The sequence below is a fragment of the Nicotiana tabacum genome, chromosome 12 (assembly GCF_000715075.1).
Source record: "Nicotiana tabacum cultivar K326 chromosome 12, ASM71507v2, whole genome shotgun sequence".
NCBI lineage: Eukaryota > Viridiplantae > Streptophyta > Magnoliopsida > Solanales > Solanaceae > Nicotiana > Nicotiana tabacum.
This window is the reverse complement of record NC_134091.1, coordinates 31,146,348-31,162,026: the sequence shown is the minus strand read 5'-3', so window position 1 is coordinate 31,162,026 and position 15,679 is coordinate 31,146,348. Positions and strand designations below refer to the sequence as shown.

The window sequence follows — 15,679 nt, the reverse complement described above, 5'->3', positions numbered from 1 at the left end:
ACAAGGATTTTACAGACACAAGCTGAACAGTTCACTACCTCTGTTTATTATGACGTCTAACTTCTAGTAGTTCGCAACGAATAAAAAATTTGTCATTAAAAGGAAAGAATGAAATTAAAGGGCAACAAATTACAAAGAAAAGGCCCAAAAAGAATCGAATCAAGCAAAGTCCACCTCCTTCCTTGTATGTTAAGAAGACATAAGTTGTTAGAAAGAATTCAAAAGCAAATAGCTTTACATAATGGTTAAGTCAAAAACACGAACTTACCCCACATACTCAGAGGTAATATACTGTTTCAGAAATCCTACACTGCTCTCAAGCTAAATTATCCAATTAGCCAGATTAGAAAGCTCATGAAAAGAATTTTCTTTCTTAGTTGAGCTCGGATCACTTTATGATTTTCTGTGCGAAGACACAAAAGATCATAGCTATAGACAATAGAGAAACTAAAAAAAAATAAAAAATCACCCCACACATTCGGCAAAATGTACTACCTCAGATACCCAGCATTGCTCTCAGGGTAAAATGAACAAGTTTGAAACATAGATTACGTGCAAAAACAAAAGGTTAAATCTGAGCTTAGAAAACTTTTTTCCAGTACACAAAAAAAAAAAAAAGATGCCTTTAACAAGAGTAAAAGATGTGGATCTGATTTCAAAGGGTCTTACATGATAGAGTGGTGAGCCATCCAAATCATAGAGCACTACAGTCATTTCTGGCGCCGAAATAGTGGAGGTCCACATGAATGCTTTATGATCAGATGAGGGTGATTTTTCATGAGTAGAACTTTCTCCTCGAAGAACCATTTTCCTTTTCCTCAAAGCATGAAGTTGCATCCACGGATGTAATCTCGTTATCACCAGGTTGCACTGAGTACCCCCAAGCCTGACATCAACTTCTGATCTGATGGGTGAAGCAGGCTGTAAAGCAAAGAATCCTCAGCAATTAAATAGATAAAGGAGAAAGAATAACATAAAACTTGAAGAAAAAAATGAATGCTATGGAGAAAGCATCAAAGATGATACAGACTCAAATGAGAACATGCCATGAAAAGAACCAGTTCAAATAGCAGTCTGGGAACCAAAAAGATTTTGTCACATGTGTAAACTAGAGATATACTTAGATGTAATAAATTGTACATTTTTAAAAAAAGTTATTGCTCATAGTAGTTTTTCTTATCATGGCTAGAACCAACAATAACAGACTGTTTAGCCAAATTTTCAACAGCCAAAAAAAAAAAAAAAAAAACTGCTCATGTTCAGAAGCACTTTTGTCAAAATAGCTTTTCAGAAAAGTATTTTTGGAGAGTAACAGTTTATTGCTCATAGTAGTTTTGCTTAACAGTTTGGCCAATTCATTTGAGATGTGCCTTTTTAATTATTTGACAAACAGATTATGTTTGTCCATGTGTTTCTGCGTGTAAAATTACAAAAAAAAAAGAGACAATATCAAGGTTCATTTTACAATTGTATTATTTATACAGAGAACTAGTTTAAAATTTATATTATGAAAAACTATAATTAAGCTTTTTCTATTTTTTTTCTTAAGAGTTTATTTTATTTAATTAAATATTAAACATAAAACAAAAAAATATAGTAGTTTAAAGCACAAGAAAACAATATATAAGTGGAGAAAGTCAAAATAAAATCAAACATAGAACTACATACAGAACTCTGAAGATTGTCCTGACAATGATTGGAATTCATTGTCGGTTTATTCACTAGTTGGAGAAGAAATCATACCTTGAGAAAAAGATATTAATTGATTCAAAGAGCTTGTGATTCTGTGATGCACTTTGTTATTCCAAAAAGGAACAGGAGAAGAGACGGTAGAAAAAACTATAAGAAATGAGGGGAAGAGAGTTGTATTTATAGTTGAGAGACAGATAGATTAAATTGTTGAGGGATAATTTGAGAATACGAAGTTTTGGTAAGGATACTTTTGTTTTCAATTAAGTCAACCCTATGTATCCTTTCTTCTCCATTCAAGTCCATTTTAATCCATTCACCATTCATTAAAATTAGATAAATTAGATTATTTAATGTTGATTCTCAACCTATTGATCGTCAGCAGCTATTTAAATTAGAAATTTTAACGTTGCTCGGATATGGGAACAATACACTGAGAATTCCAGTTTCAAACATTTATAGAATTCATGTCAAAAGGAGACAACAGTCCAACAGGCTCTGGAGACTACAAGGTGGAGGAATCATTCGGGACTTGAGGTTATGGAGAAACTTTCAAGAGTGAGAGGTGGCAGAATTCTGAAGCCTTGTTGAATTGATTCAAAAACAAAACATCGCGGATAGCCATGATGTACGGAGGTAAGCGGCCAATAATAGTGTGTTTTCTAAAGCCATATTGTGAGAAGCTTGTGACCATGGAAGGAGGCAACCTTTCCATGTCTCTCCATCTGGATCCTAAGTTACCGAGAAAGGTGTGTTTTCTCACTTGGCTAGCAACAAGGGGGTGATCTTGACAGATAAGAATATGAAGAAAAGGAAGATTACTTACACCAATTGAAGTGCTCGAGTGAAGACATGGGCCATCTCCTTCTACATCGTAGGGTAGCTTCTCGTTTATGGCGGAAAATACTGAGATGGTTTGGACTACATTGGATGATGTCAGGCACTATGAAAGAAGCAATGTTCAGCTGAAGTTTTGGTAGATGGAAGAGAAGACAGGGCATGAGATGTTGCTCCACTAGCACTTAAGTGGGTTGTACGGAGAGAGAGAAATAAGAGAGATTTTGAAGGAATAGAGAATGATTTCACACATTTGAGAAATAGCCTCTTATCCCTTATTTCCTTTTAGTGCACCCATAAGGCACCTATATGTTTAAAAAATTGGGTGTCCTTCGAGAAAACCACATCTTTTTCTAGGTTTTCTACTTTTTTGGTATATTACATGTATACAGGTGTTTTTGCCCCATCATAAAAGAAGTTTTACCACTTAATCAAAAAAAATGTTAGTAGTATAGAATGTGTTTAAATTCTATATGCTTCCCTTATTTATTTTACACCAAAGTTTCTTTACAATAAGTTAAAATAACACCCAGGATAGACACTAATCCTTGCATGTAAGGTAAGTCATCGAGCAAGTAGAAAAAACAAGAAAAAAATATACCAAGACCCTGATCCTAGGTATCATTTAATAAGTTGGGGTTGGGGGCTACTTCTCCAATCATGCTAATTGTAGGAAAAAGCATATATAGCAACCAATAGCCTGACCTAGGTATTATCTAATAAGCTTGGGGGGAGGGGGCGCTAGTTATCCAATAATGCTGATTGTAGTATCTCAAAATTTAAGAATCGTGGCTCAGAGGACTAGAGTATGTCCAAGTTTGCCTTCTCAAACAGTGAACGAAGCAATTGTACTACTTTGTATTTTATTTCCTGGTGCAGCAGTTTGCAGAAAATAGCACAAGGTAAGAGACAGAGAGAATACAAAATGCTGCTGTCAAAGTAAAGTTAACACACACCTGAAGTGGAATATATACTGAAGAGACAACATCAAGTTTTAATATCTCCACGACTGATATGCCACCATCTTTCAGTAGCTACAGTATAACAAAGAGGCACTTTTATTTAGCACAAAAGAGTACAAGAAAAGGAGAAATATCTGAGTAATAGAAATTTTAGCAAAAAAAGTTGGAAAGAACTGACTAATACAAACATACATGAATCTCACTGAACTCCATCTGAACATCAACCCGCGTACTTTCTCCAACATCTTCAAATGATCGAGTTTTTGTGCCTTTCAGTTGGATGCCCATAATGTTATTCTCAACCATAAGGCCCACTTCACGGTGCACAAACTTCATATCCAGTTTGGGTAACACGAAACTAAGCTATCAAACAAATACATATGTCAATCAAACTACTATACTAACTTCCTAACACTATGCTATGCAGTAAGCGCAAAAAAAACTGGGAAACATAAAGGAATTAATTATAGAATTGAAAGCTTTAATTTGTGTCATACGTAAAATGAAACAGGTAGAACCAATCATCAGTGGATTTTGCAAAGTAAAACATCAACATAAATTTGTGTGGTAATTTAATTTCCAGGTGTTGCACATCAAAAGATTTGTCTAAGAAAATGATGCATATTCACATTCAGTCCTGTTTAAAAGCTCGATATACAGCAATCAGCCCGTAGGCAGTTTTGTCCTCATAGGTATTGTGCCAACTTTGCTCTCCCATGATCGCCAGTTATCTAAGCAATCAAAAAAGGAACAAATAAAAGCAAAAGTTCCACAGAAGGGATTCACTGCCTTGTGCAAGAGAGATATCATAGATCCAGTATACCCAACTCTTCCCAAACTACAGGAGGAAGAACCAGTAAACAGAGTAAATCGTCAGTTGATCATAGAAATACCCAGTCCAAATTAGATCACAAAGTTTGAAACAGAGAGTTTTGACTATGTTTTACTTATCAAAAAAACTTTGACCATGTTAAACACAATATACTCAGCCCCATTAATGGCAGAGTATTCCACATGCAAGGGGAGCTCGTAAGGACCTTAACAGAGCTGGAAATTGAGCATTCAATTGTCAATTTTAGTTAGCAATTGCTCATGATTTTCCAAAACAAAAACTGAGCAACAGCATACGCTCTGTAGAAATGAAGAGAAAGGGATATAAAAAAGAAGAGGGGAGACGTTTTCAGGAAGATATCAGCTTGTTATTAGGGTTCAGATATTGGTTTATACGGTCCTAGAAATGGGAAAGAATCATAACTACGGGCATGGTATCATCCTAAATGATTCCTAGTCGATGCAAATCATCTATTGATTCCTAATTGATGTACACTTTAATAACATGACATCCAGTGCTCCACATTCAGGTGGAGCATACATATCATTAGAGGCGAATGTAGAGTGTTGATGACGGGTTCAATTGAACCCATAACTTTTTAAGCGGAGTAAAAATTTATATGTGTAAAAATTCGTTAAAATTATAAAAATAGTAGATATGAACCCATAGCTTTAAAAATATAATGGGTTCAATACTAAAACCTTAAAAATTGAACCCATAAAGTGTTAATCCTGGATCCGCCTCTGCATATCATAATGTTCCTAGCTTGATGCAGATATATCAATCCCTTATGTAGCTTAAGATTGAATTCCATAACAGATTGCTCATCAACCTTAATCCGCGCTACTAGATAACAGGCTGGAAAATTTGTTGAGTTCTTGAGCAAACGCATCAAATTCTGGCCTGAGAACCATAACTCTACTGAAGCTGTTGAAGAGACAATAATTACTACTGTCCTGCAACCTTACAGCAGTAATTGGCGGAGAGGGGGGTTAAGCAGAAAAAGATCTCCCCACAATTCAATTTTCAGCCATATTCTTCTCCTTTTTTTTCTTTTTTTGCTTTTGTGGCATCTCTTTTCTTTCCTTCTTTACATGTTTGCCATTGTTGCCTAAATAATATATGCAATAAAAAAAGGATATCAGACACAAACAAAGAAGGAAGAATAGAATAGAAACTACTAAGCAGAACTTGAGTTCTGAGGACGATGTCACCGGTGCAAACCTCAGAAACTTATTGGTTGAGATTTAGAGGGTGACGACACGGTTAGAGGGATATAGAAGACCAGCGCAACCTAGACAGAGTCCAGCAATGAGACAGTTGTCTGGATGTCGTGTCACCGCCAGCAAACAATTTCAGCAGCAATCAGAGTAAGTGGCACCGGTACGTGTGCTACACACATGCTGCCACCCAATCGACTTCAAACAATAAGGTCACCATAAATGAGCACTCTGCTTATTTAGGCGTTGAGGTGGGAGGATGCTTTGACAATGAGAGGTTGAGAACCAACACTAGTTTCACTGGAAGAGTGATTTTCGTCGTGTTGTTTAAAATACGTAAAATAGAGAGAGAAAGAACTTAGAGAAGGGGCTCAGTACCCTAACTCTGATTTTATATAGAAAAAAAGAAAATAGAGGATGTCAAAGAGAAGGAAGATTTTTGGGAATACATCAGCTTGATATTTCCGCAGGCATTGGATTTTATGTTGTTTACACCTATTCTAAAAGTAGGAAAGAAACATAATTGCATGCATGTAATCATCCTAGTTTAGTCTAATTAATACAAAAAATCCTAATTAATTCATAATTGTTATACACTTTATTTACAAGATATTCACAAATATATCAAACTACTTTTTTTGTGTTGACTTCGGTCTCTGATGAACTCTTTGCTATTCTCTACACCTTATCTATGTTTTCACCTCAACCACCTCATAACTAACAGCCCTAGCACTATATAACAACTTTAATCTGTTCCACGCTCTATTATAATTAATAATCTCAGGATGCACTAAATTTTTTATCAATTGGAATTATCAAGTACTACATTTTCTAAAATATTACTGCTACCCTAATTACTTTGATGACTCCATAGATCTTCATAGGAAACTCCTTTTTGGGCATGGCACAAAAAATATTAGCCATTACAGTTGAATACAAAATCTCTACTTACTACAGGCACCCTAAATTATTGGACCATTCCATGGAAAATTGCAAACAACTTCTTTTGCCATATGTTTTAGCATGTTTTCATCTTTACATTACAAAAATGAATAATAAAACAAATTAAGTATAGAGAATCCTAGTACGCCATGACCTTAAACAGTCTTTCAGAAATGAGTGTTAGCTACTATCTTTTTGGAAAATTGTAAAAAGTTGAAGTGCATTCCTATTTCCTCTGAAACAAGTAGAAGAGGAATTTACTTTAGATCAATCTATTATTAACTCAAAGACATGGAACCAATGTGATGGTAGGCTAGAAATAGCCGTAGTATTGCACTCAAATTACTGCATTTTACTTGTGTTTGAGCTTTAATGTTAGTGTATTGCACTTATTGTGTCTTTTATGCCTAGTAGGAATTGATTTCGAGTAAAAATGATATTCGGAAGCTAAATCGAACAAGTTGGAGATTTGAAGTCTGAGTAAAAGCCCAAGGGATTAATCCAGGATCACGTTCGGGGGTTGAAAACCAAGTCTGGATGTCAAAAAAATGAGAAAACGAATTCACTCTGAGAAAATTGCACTACCGCGCTGCGGGCCTCATAGCGCTAGTGCAATTTTCCTGCAAAGTGAAGAAAAATCAATACTCTGCAAAATTTGCACAGCCGCGCCGCATGGGGCGCGGCAGTGCAAAAAGTGGCCAGAGATGATTTTTTGGCATGTTCTGGAATTTCCTACATGCGCGCCGCATGGGGCGGTAGCCCAAAAATGTTAGAGTGACGTCCCATTTCGGCTAAAAAAGGGTAATTTCGTTCGGAGTTTATTGGGAGATGGCTTAAATACATGAGAAAACACCATTTTCGGGACTTTTGACATATTTTCGACCTAAGGAGGCTAAGAAGGCTTGGGAAGAACACAAGCACAAGGATTTCATCATTCCTTCCTCACTCAAGATCTGGATTTGGATTGAATTTATGTTTTCCTATACTTTAGTTATATTTGTGAAGAACTTTTCAATGTCTATGGAGTAGTTCCTTTTGAGTTTTGATGGATTTGGTGTATTGATGATTGTTTGTGGATCCCTTATCAAAAAAAAAAAATGATTGTTTGTGGATTATAACTCCATTTTTATGTATTTGAATCGTTTTGGAAGATTTAATTGTTGCATCTATAGTCACTAGTTCATGTAATCGTGAAAGGCATAACTTGTGATATCTTTGCATTATATTGTTGGTTGAGTTCATAGATTCTTCTAAGTAATCGAAGGAGGCTAGTTGAATCATTGATTAAACCTAGTTAGGAAAATAATCGAAAGAGGTTTTCCTAAAGACCGATCCACTACGCATTCTTGCACATTTTCACAGTGCTTAAATTGGTTCATGTCGTGAGGTTAAGACTTAATCGAGAGAGGAGTTTTTGTTGAACGTTTGAACTAATAATAGAGTGAATTCGAGAGACTCACTTGAATATTATAAGTGAATTATCTAGAGTTAGATCCCGAATAATTATCCTGCACCTATCCTGTCAAAACCCTATCCTCCCCCACCGATAACCTTCGTTGCTTATTCCTTGTTTCGATAGTCACTAGTCAATAGCTGTAGATTTTAGATTCTTAGTTAAATTTTATTATTAATCATATAAATCTCAACTGTTGACCCTCCTGGATAGCAATCAAGCTAGAAACTACGAGAATACTATTTAAATCCAATCCCTGTGGACACGATATTATACTATACTATCTTTGACTAGCGAGCACAATTTTAAGTGTGTGTTTTGCGCTCGTCACAATGTTAGTTCCAGGGAAAGAAAATTATTTAGAGGAAGTAACCAACTACGGTAATTGAAGTCAAATATGAGCAAACCAAGTGCTCTCGAGAGCGATATATGATGATAAAATGAGACCGAGATATAGAGAGGGTCCTTTCATTTTGTTATCTTGAAAAAACAAAAGCACTCATATGAATGGTGCTAATTCACATGTTCTTTCTAGTTGCATTTGGTTTTGAGAGCCTCCCTCTCCCCATCTCTCACTCGTCTTTTGATGCATTATATATCATATCCGGCTACAACGGTTATTTTCTCCCTCCTCCATTATGCACTATTTCGATGCATTTTCATTAATTTATTCCTGAGTCCTGACAAAAGGAAGACCATTTCTATAATCTAAGACCCTCTTCCCTTTCATATCCTTGTACTTCCAACTTCTTTATCCTCAATCATTCTAGAGAAAAGCTTAAGATGCAATTATTTCAAACTTAAACCAAATAAACACTCAATAATAGACAAGTCAAACGTGAGTTTGACGAACACAAAGCTATAAAGGGACAAAATATATTGTCAAGCTTGTTGCAGAAGGGGAGGATAAAGAAATAACTGACCTTTTCAGGGAACATTGACGCATATTTCATAACAGCCAAATTAGCTGGTTTTTTCACTGGCTTTACAGCAGTACCAGATTCATTGACCACCTTTTCAGCTACATCTGTAGAAGAAAAGGCATCTTCACCTTTCCTTTTAAGTAACAGCTCCTCATTCAGATTAATGGAAACATCACCGGTGGCAATATCCATATTCCTAACAACCACTCCTTCTTCCCTAAACGAAAAGGAAAGAAAAACAGCAGAGCAGTAACAACACACAGTCAAGTTCAGATCAAATATCAAAATCTGCTTGCTTTCAATTGAACGTCACAGTTGCAAATAGCTAGTCCTTTTTTCCCATATTGGGAGAAGTAAGCAAGCGACAATCTAGTTTACAGAAGAAAATATCTGCAAGTACAAAGCAAAATAGTAGTAGAAAAACAGGTCCTAGCAGATAAAACTCTCCAACTCATCTAAAAATACAGAATTGAGGCTATATTTTAGTGGATCAAAAATATTGTTCTATAAAGCTTAAACAAAAAAATATGGTTGTTCTAACCACAACCTGCTCTTCGTCCAGCAAAGCTAAAAAATTGCCTGTTCCATTTATGCAGGAGGAATTAAGCAAAAGAACTAAGCCAGATGACAAAGTCACTTTCGTGTGCAGTGTTCAATTGAAGCCACTCGTCATGCTACAGCAGCTCTAGCCCAAATATTAACATCTTCATATCATGCTTCCTAGTTGACATGAGATATCTATCATTATTACAACTCCTAGAATTTATGGAAAGGATATTATATCCTTACGAGTAATTTCTTGATTGGTATGACTAACTCCTAGTTACTAAAAGTTGGGATTTGTAGAGTCTCCTTTTCCTAAATAAATTTATCGGATCCATCTTTGTAATCATAAAGCTCTTCTGATCATTGATGAAAGTTTGCTTCTAACTTTAATGTTTCCCAAAAAACTATCAAAATTGCTAAAGTCAGCCACTTCTCAGGTTCTCTCATTATTTCCCTAAGAGCTAAGCTTCGACATGATCAAATAATTTCCTAACTCAGTCTACCATCTTAATCTTCAAATGGTCTTTCATTCTCTACCTCAATGTAGTTGAATATGGTCAGCAAGCTGGAAAATCTAGTACTCCGATAGTCTGATGTACGTTGCGATTCCAACTGTTGCTCCTTTTTACGAATAAAGAATTTGGCAAGATTCGTTCGTCTGATTGACCAAAGATGATGTGTTTTACATGAGGAGGGCGGAAAAGATCTATTTTAAGATGTTTTTATCATTCGTCTACAGTATACTCAGAGTCAAGGCTCATCTTGCCTACATCAAGGCACCTCCATGCAGTTATTAATGAAAATCGTTTCCCCTCTTAGAAAAATTTTGGTCCTATAAAGACACTTAAGGGAATTTTCCTTTAAATATTTTTGGGCCTATGGGAACTTTAATAAAGGGCGATTCTACTTGTTTATACTGTTAGATAGTTATGTGTAAATAGTCCTAGTCCCATATGTAATAGGAGTAGAATATGTCCTAGTCCCATATGTAGGAGTGGAATATGTCCTAGTCCCATATGTAGTAGGAGTAGAATATGTTCTAGTCCCATATGTAGTAGGAGTAGAATATGTATTATATATAGGGCTCATTGTATCATTGTTAAAAAATAGATTTTTCTCCCGTGCATTCTTGGTATCAGAGCTTCAGTGAGAAAATTACTGTTGTGCGTCATTCCAGCGACATCCGGAAAGAAAGATCCCGTCGCCGTGCAATTTTCCGGCAACTTCGTCTTGCTCCCCGGGTTCATCACTACTACAGTGGTACTGTGCATATACCAGTACCACCATCAAATCCGAAACCCTTGTGCGATCAAACCCCAGAAATCCTAGTCCCGTCGGAATCACCATGCCATCATGAATTGGCAAGTTGTTAAAACTTGCCAATTCATGATGAATCTGAAACCGGAACTTGCCAATTCATACAACTTTCATTACAGAATAGGAACGGATTCTGTAATAGCGCATGATCAAACCTACTGACGAATGTTCAGATGTGGATATATTACGCTTATTTAGAGTTGAAATATGGTGGAAAAGAACATGCAGAAGTAGACATGATTCATCTGATTATTCCAGAAGGAAAAAATGCTGATGCATTAGAAAATCAAATGCTTGTGAAAGATTCATGCTGTTAATGTTTGGGTGTGGAATATACAAGTGTTTCAAAAGCTAGAATCAAGTGACAAAATTCTACCAGCAAATACATACCAATGAGAAACACCATATATGGACTACAGTAGAAGTCAAATTAGAACAACTAGAGAGGACGAGTTTTCAATTACCAAAGAAGTCAATCCAATTACACAAAATAATTGAAACAAAATGAAACATTTAAAAGAGGGTATACCTATCATGGCCAAACTCACACATGATGGAAAATTCTTCACAGCTGAAAGGAGCAGAGACCCTCTCTGTCATGCCTAGTAATGTATGGTTGGAAGGTAAAGATCCGCCATGCATTGATGATTGATCACAACTGACTCGTGATTCACCAAAGTGAACAAAAATAGGAGCAAGCAGCAACTTGACAAATAATTCTGGCTTGGATCCACCATCTTTAGATAAATCAAGCGTCAATTCTTTGACCTCAACGGTAGCTTTTAGTGTCTGCATAGTTTATAAAGATAATCAGCAGGGAAGCTAAACCTGGGAGAGACAACTAAACAAGATAAGTAAGTTAAACAAATGCACCGAAAAGCAATTAAGAATGTAACACAATGTCCACCAAAGAACAATTTCATTTAGCCATTGCAGTGAGATACTATACAAAGACAATAAGCAACTGCAGGACATTAATTCCTCCATTAAGTTCACTTAGTCAATGTGCAATAATTTTCATGCACCTAAAGCAATAAGCATGTATATACCATGTTTGCCAACACCACTATCAGAAGAGTCTCCCAAAGTATTCAGTTGTTGATTCTTCATAATATTCACGACCCAAAACACTTTAAGAAGAGTGTAACATGTCTCCTTCCATTTTTCTCAATATGAAATTATTTAAGGGAGAGAGAAAGAACAAACAAGAACGTTTAAAATCTGAAATTCTGAATCTTAAAGCTAATTAGATCTTGTTTGTATTTACATTAGTAGCATTAGTATGCGATAGATCACTAGTTTGGCATCTTTTGTCATTATCAATTAACATGGATATACGTGTGTTATAACAAGTCAATACATACTTTAATGGAAATGTTATTCACATCAACCTTCAGTGCAATTCTGACATGTATAAGTTAAAAGAACTTAGACCGCTGCCAAGCACAAGCAGAAGCAATGCAGTACACTGTTATTCGACATATGAACTTGTACGTGAAGAAACATTATCCCAACAAAACAGTCATAAAATGTAAGAAGAGCTGAAAGCAACAACCAGCAGTGTTTTTGGGTACATGAGTAAAGTGATGCAAGGACATTCAATCAATCATGAGCACTCATAAGACCAAGTTTAATGACCAGAACAATGGTTACCTTCACAACCATCTCAGTCACTGAAACTGACAAAAATCTAGCCATATTAGCTACAACCATCCACTTCCCTCTACCTGACTTGCGAGATTTACGAGATCTTGCTTTTTTTGAGATTTTACTGGGAGACCTCATTACAACTTCTAAATCACATATTAACACCTGTAGTTTTGGATCCCTGGACATAAAACCAACCCCAAGCTTCACCAAGGATTGACGAATACTGAGTCTAATTTCGCCAATGGATACACTTTCAACTGCACCCTGCAAATTATTATTCATAGTGACATGAGAACAAATATCAAAATAATTGAGGAACCAGAAAAAAGAGAAAATCTTGCATCTAAATTGTTGCCTTATAAGCCAGTAGTCAAAAGTTGAATCTAAGATAAACTGACTGCAGCCTAGTCACTCCCTTCAGCAAATTCACTAAATGAGGGACCTCCCAAGTCATTGTGCCCTCCGGTGCTTGGTGTAACTACAATGGCAGTTTTACTTTTGACAAGACATACACACACACAAAGAAAAAAGAGAGAGAGAACAAAAAGATCCCAATGCACACAAATTTCTATACTGGCACTCAAAGACCTGATCCTGAGATACCAAAAGAATATGTGGAACTTCAGAATGCCAAATTTCTAATATAAATATGTTTGTTGCTATTTCTTTTGCAGAATCTCTCCTAACTGGGACTCTTTTTCAGGTCAGTTCACATTACAGGAAAAAGAGATGACATCACCCCAACATGTGGCATTAAACTCTGAAATTGGCCACCCAGACATTTGACCAAACTGGATCCAAGTTGACACTGCTCTTTTTGCTATTATGTATTATCTGGTTCTTCTGATCCTCCACATTCCCTTACATACACTTCAAGAATGAAATATTATATATAATGTGCCTCGAGAAACAAAGTTGTAAGTCGTAGGTGTAAGATTGGATATGTCATACAATGCCTATAAGCATTCTCTTAATCAGATGCAGTTGACCAAACGATAATGTACAACTAAAAAACGTAAATTTGATGGACCATCGAACTGTTCCTTAAACTACACAGCATAAAACAGATTAAACCACATCTAAATTGTAGCTCAAAGTGAAAAAGAAAGAGCGACCTTGTTGAACTTCACCACCACATCTCTCAGGCATTTCCATCCTCCAACACGGAAGGAAACAGATGCTCCCATGGCTCGGCTTAGAATCCAAGCCAGCATACTGGAAGCAAACCTGAGACAGGAAAGTGCACAAAATAACCAGACTGTAAAAGCTCAGTAAGAGAAATGGCTTGATTTTAAAAACATCGTTTCTCAATCATAGTCAATGATATAAAATAGGTATCATATTATGCACCAAACCAAGCAAGGAAGATAGTTATATCATAACAACATGTGATTTTTTGGGGGGAGGTTATGAAGTCAATGATTCATTGATGTGATTGGTTAAACCGCAAAATACAAGGCGTACATAAACTACAGAACACTTACGAGAAGATGTAACTCTTCATAAAGAGCATCCACTTATCTTGATGAGGGTACCAAATGTGCTGCAAACGATATTTTTTTTAAAGGTTCTGACTGACATATTCATATGTTTCTCACTATCCATATGTTTGCATGAGCACTAGAGGAATTACTTCTCATGCTCTTCTTCTCCACATATTTCTTAAGTTTCAAAGCCTGCCCAACAACAGAGTTTCCGGCTCATCTGTACAACCCTATACGTAATTGGAAGGAAAGCATAAGTTAATTGACGCCCCCCCCCCCCCGGGTTACTTAAACATGAAGCACCAACTGATGTGAATTTTCATTTTTCTTCTCAGATTTTCCATTATTCAGGTGGCTCCCCATATTGCTGTCCATGTAAATAAGTAATTTAAAAAAAAAAAAAAAAAAACTTTCTTTTGTGCTCTGGAGACTCGTAAGAGGAGTGAGGGAAATCCATTTATTTTATAGAAATAATACACTGTGACAATCATCCTTCTGCCCTCCCCATATGGCCCTATCTATCTCAGTTCTATGAATAAGATTTTTCCTGTAGAGTAATTCAAGCAAACTGTTAATTTCTTCCATTTCCTGGTCTTATTTTCTAGCTGGAGATGCTGGAAATGGATCAAAGGCTTCACCATGAACTAATTATCATACTTTCACATAAGATATTCTCTTCTTTGTTTTTTATAACGGTGGTATGAGGCAGCTTACACGCACCTCGACTATTCCACCGTATACATGCTACCTCCCACCAGCACAAGCACCAGGTAATTCTGCCCACTAAGGCTTAGGCATATGTGAATAGTAGCTTATGCTTTCATATTCTTTTGTTTTCCTAATATGGAAAAACATGAAGAAATTGCTTACTCTAATCTGTTAAAGCCAAAAAATGCTAGTTCAAATGGAACCTATAAAGTGCGGTTAAGACAAATCGTGTCACCTCATTTCCATTGTACAATTCAACAAAACAACATATTGCACATATCAGATCAATCAATCAATTCAATTACATTATAAACAACACATGCTATACATAACATATCCACAGTCAACTGATAATCAGTAGTAGTTTGACTGAGATTGACTTACACGAAAATACTCCATAGTATTATGGAAGCAAAGAGGAATCCAAATAGAAACTTCGCCGGTGAAGCATCCATTTCGCCGCGGCCGGCGGCAATCCCAATCGCGTGGATCCTCTTAAATTTCGCGTCTCACTGTTCTATCATTGCTTAAATAATTGAATTACTCGACGAAAATACAGTTTTACATGATGTTCATGGTGTGGAAGTGAAGATCAAATGGTGAAATTTGAAAGAGAAGATTTGAATAGAAGAAAGAGGTGAAAATGGTCAATAAGTTGAAACGAAGTGAATGGGTTGGATCAGGGGAATAATAAGATATTTGAGTTGAAGGAATTAAGAGGAGAAATCGGGAGAAAGTGGTGTATCACTCTTTCTGTGTTTTACTCCGATAAGCGGAGAAGACTATTGAGTTGGATCTGGTGCGGTTGGATGTACGGGGAACCTTTGTGATTTTATTTTTTCCTTTATTTTCTTTTTAATTAATTATTTTATTGGTTTTCTTTGATGGACGTGCATGAAATGTCTTTGTTCTGTGTTAATTGACTAACCTAACCCTTTTGGGATTTGAGCTCGTCCTTAATTCAATAATGCTGGATTTTCTAGCTTTCAAATGATAGGAAATTGTAAACTTGGAAAGGAAAAAATAAAAAAGAGAAAGTTTGATGGAAACATTTGAAACTTTTAATGGATGCATGTATCTATTAGGGTGAAATAAAGGTGACAAAGGGGGTGGGGC

The 15,679-nt window shown here is 36.1% G+C and overlaps 1 protein-coding gene across 1 annotated transcript in view; it reads right to left on the bottom strand.

The window, feature by feature from the left end:
- The window catches only part of LOC107783344 (protein SABRE-like), a 33,956-nt gene extending 18,588 nt beyond the window's left edge, over positions 1 to 15,368 (bottom strand). The window contains 8 exon segments of the mRNA XM_075226292.1: positions 670 to 921; positions 3,483 to 3,560; positions 3,681 to 3,851; positions 8,859 to 9,075; positions 11,251 to 11,510; positions 12,375 to 12,635; positions 13,487 to 13,598; positions 14,948 to 15,368. Of these exon segments, the coding sequence (XP_075082393.1) occupies positions 670 to 921; positions 3,483 to 3,560; positions 3,681 to 3,851; positions 8,859 to 9,075; positions 11,251 to 11,510; positions 12,375 to 12,635; positions 13,487 to 13,598; positions 14,948 to 15,018 (1,422 nt within the window). The 5' untranslated portion in view covers positions 15,019 to 15,368.
- Between the last annotated feature and the right edge of the window lie 311 nt (positions 15,369 to 15,679).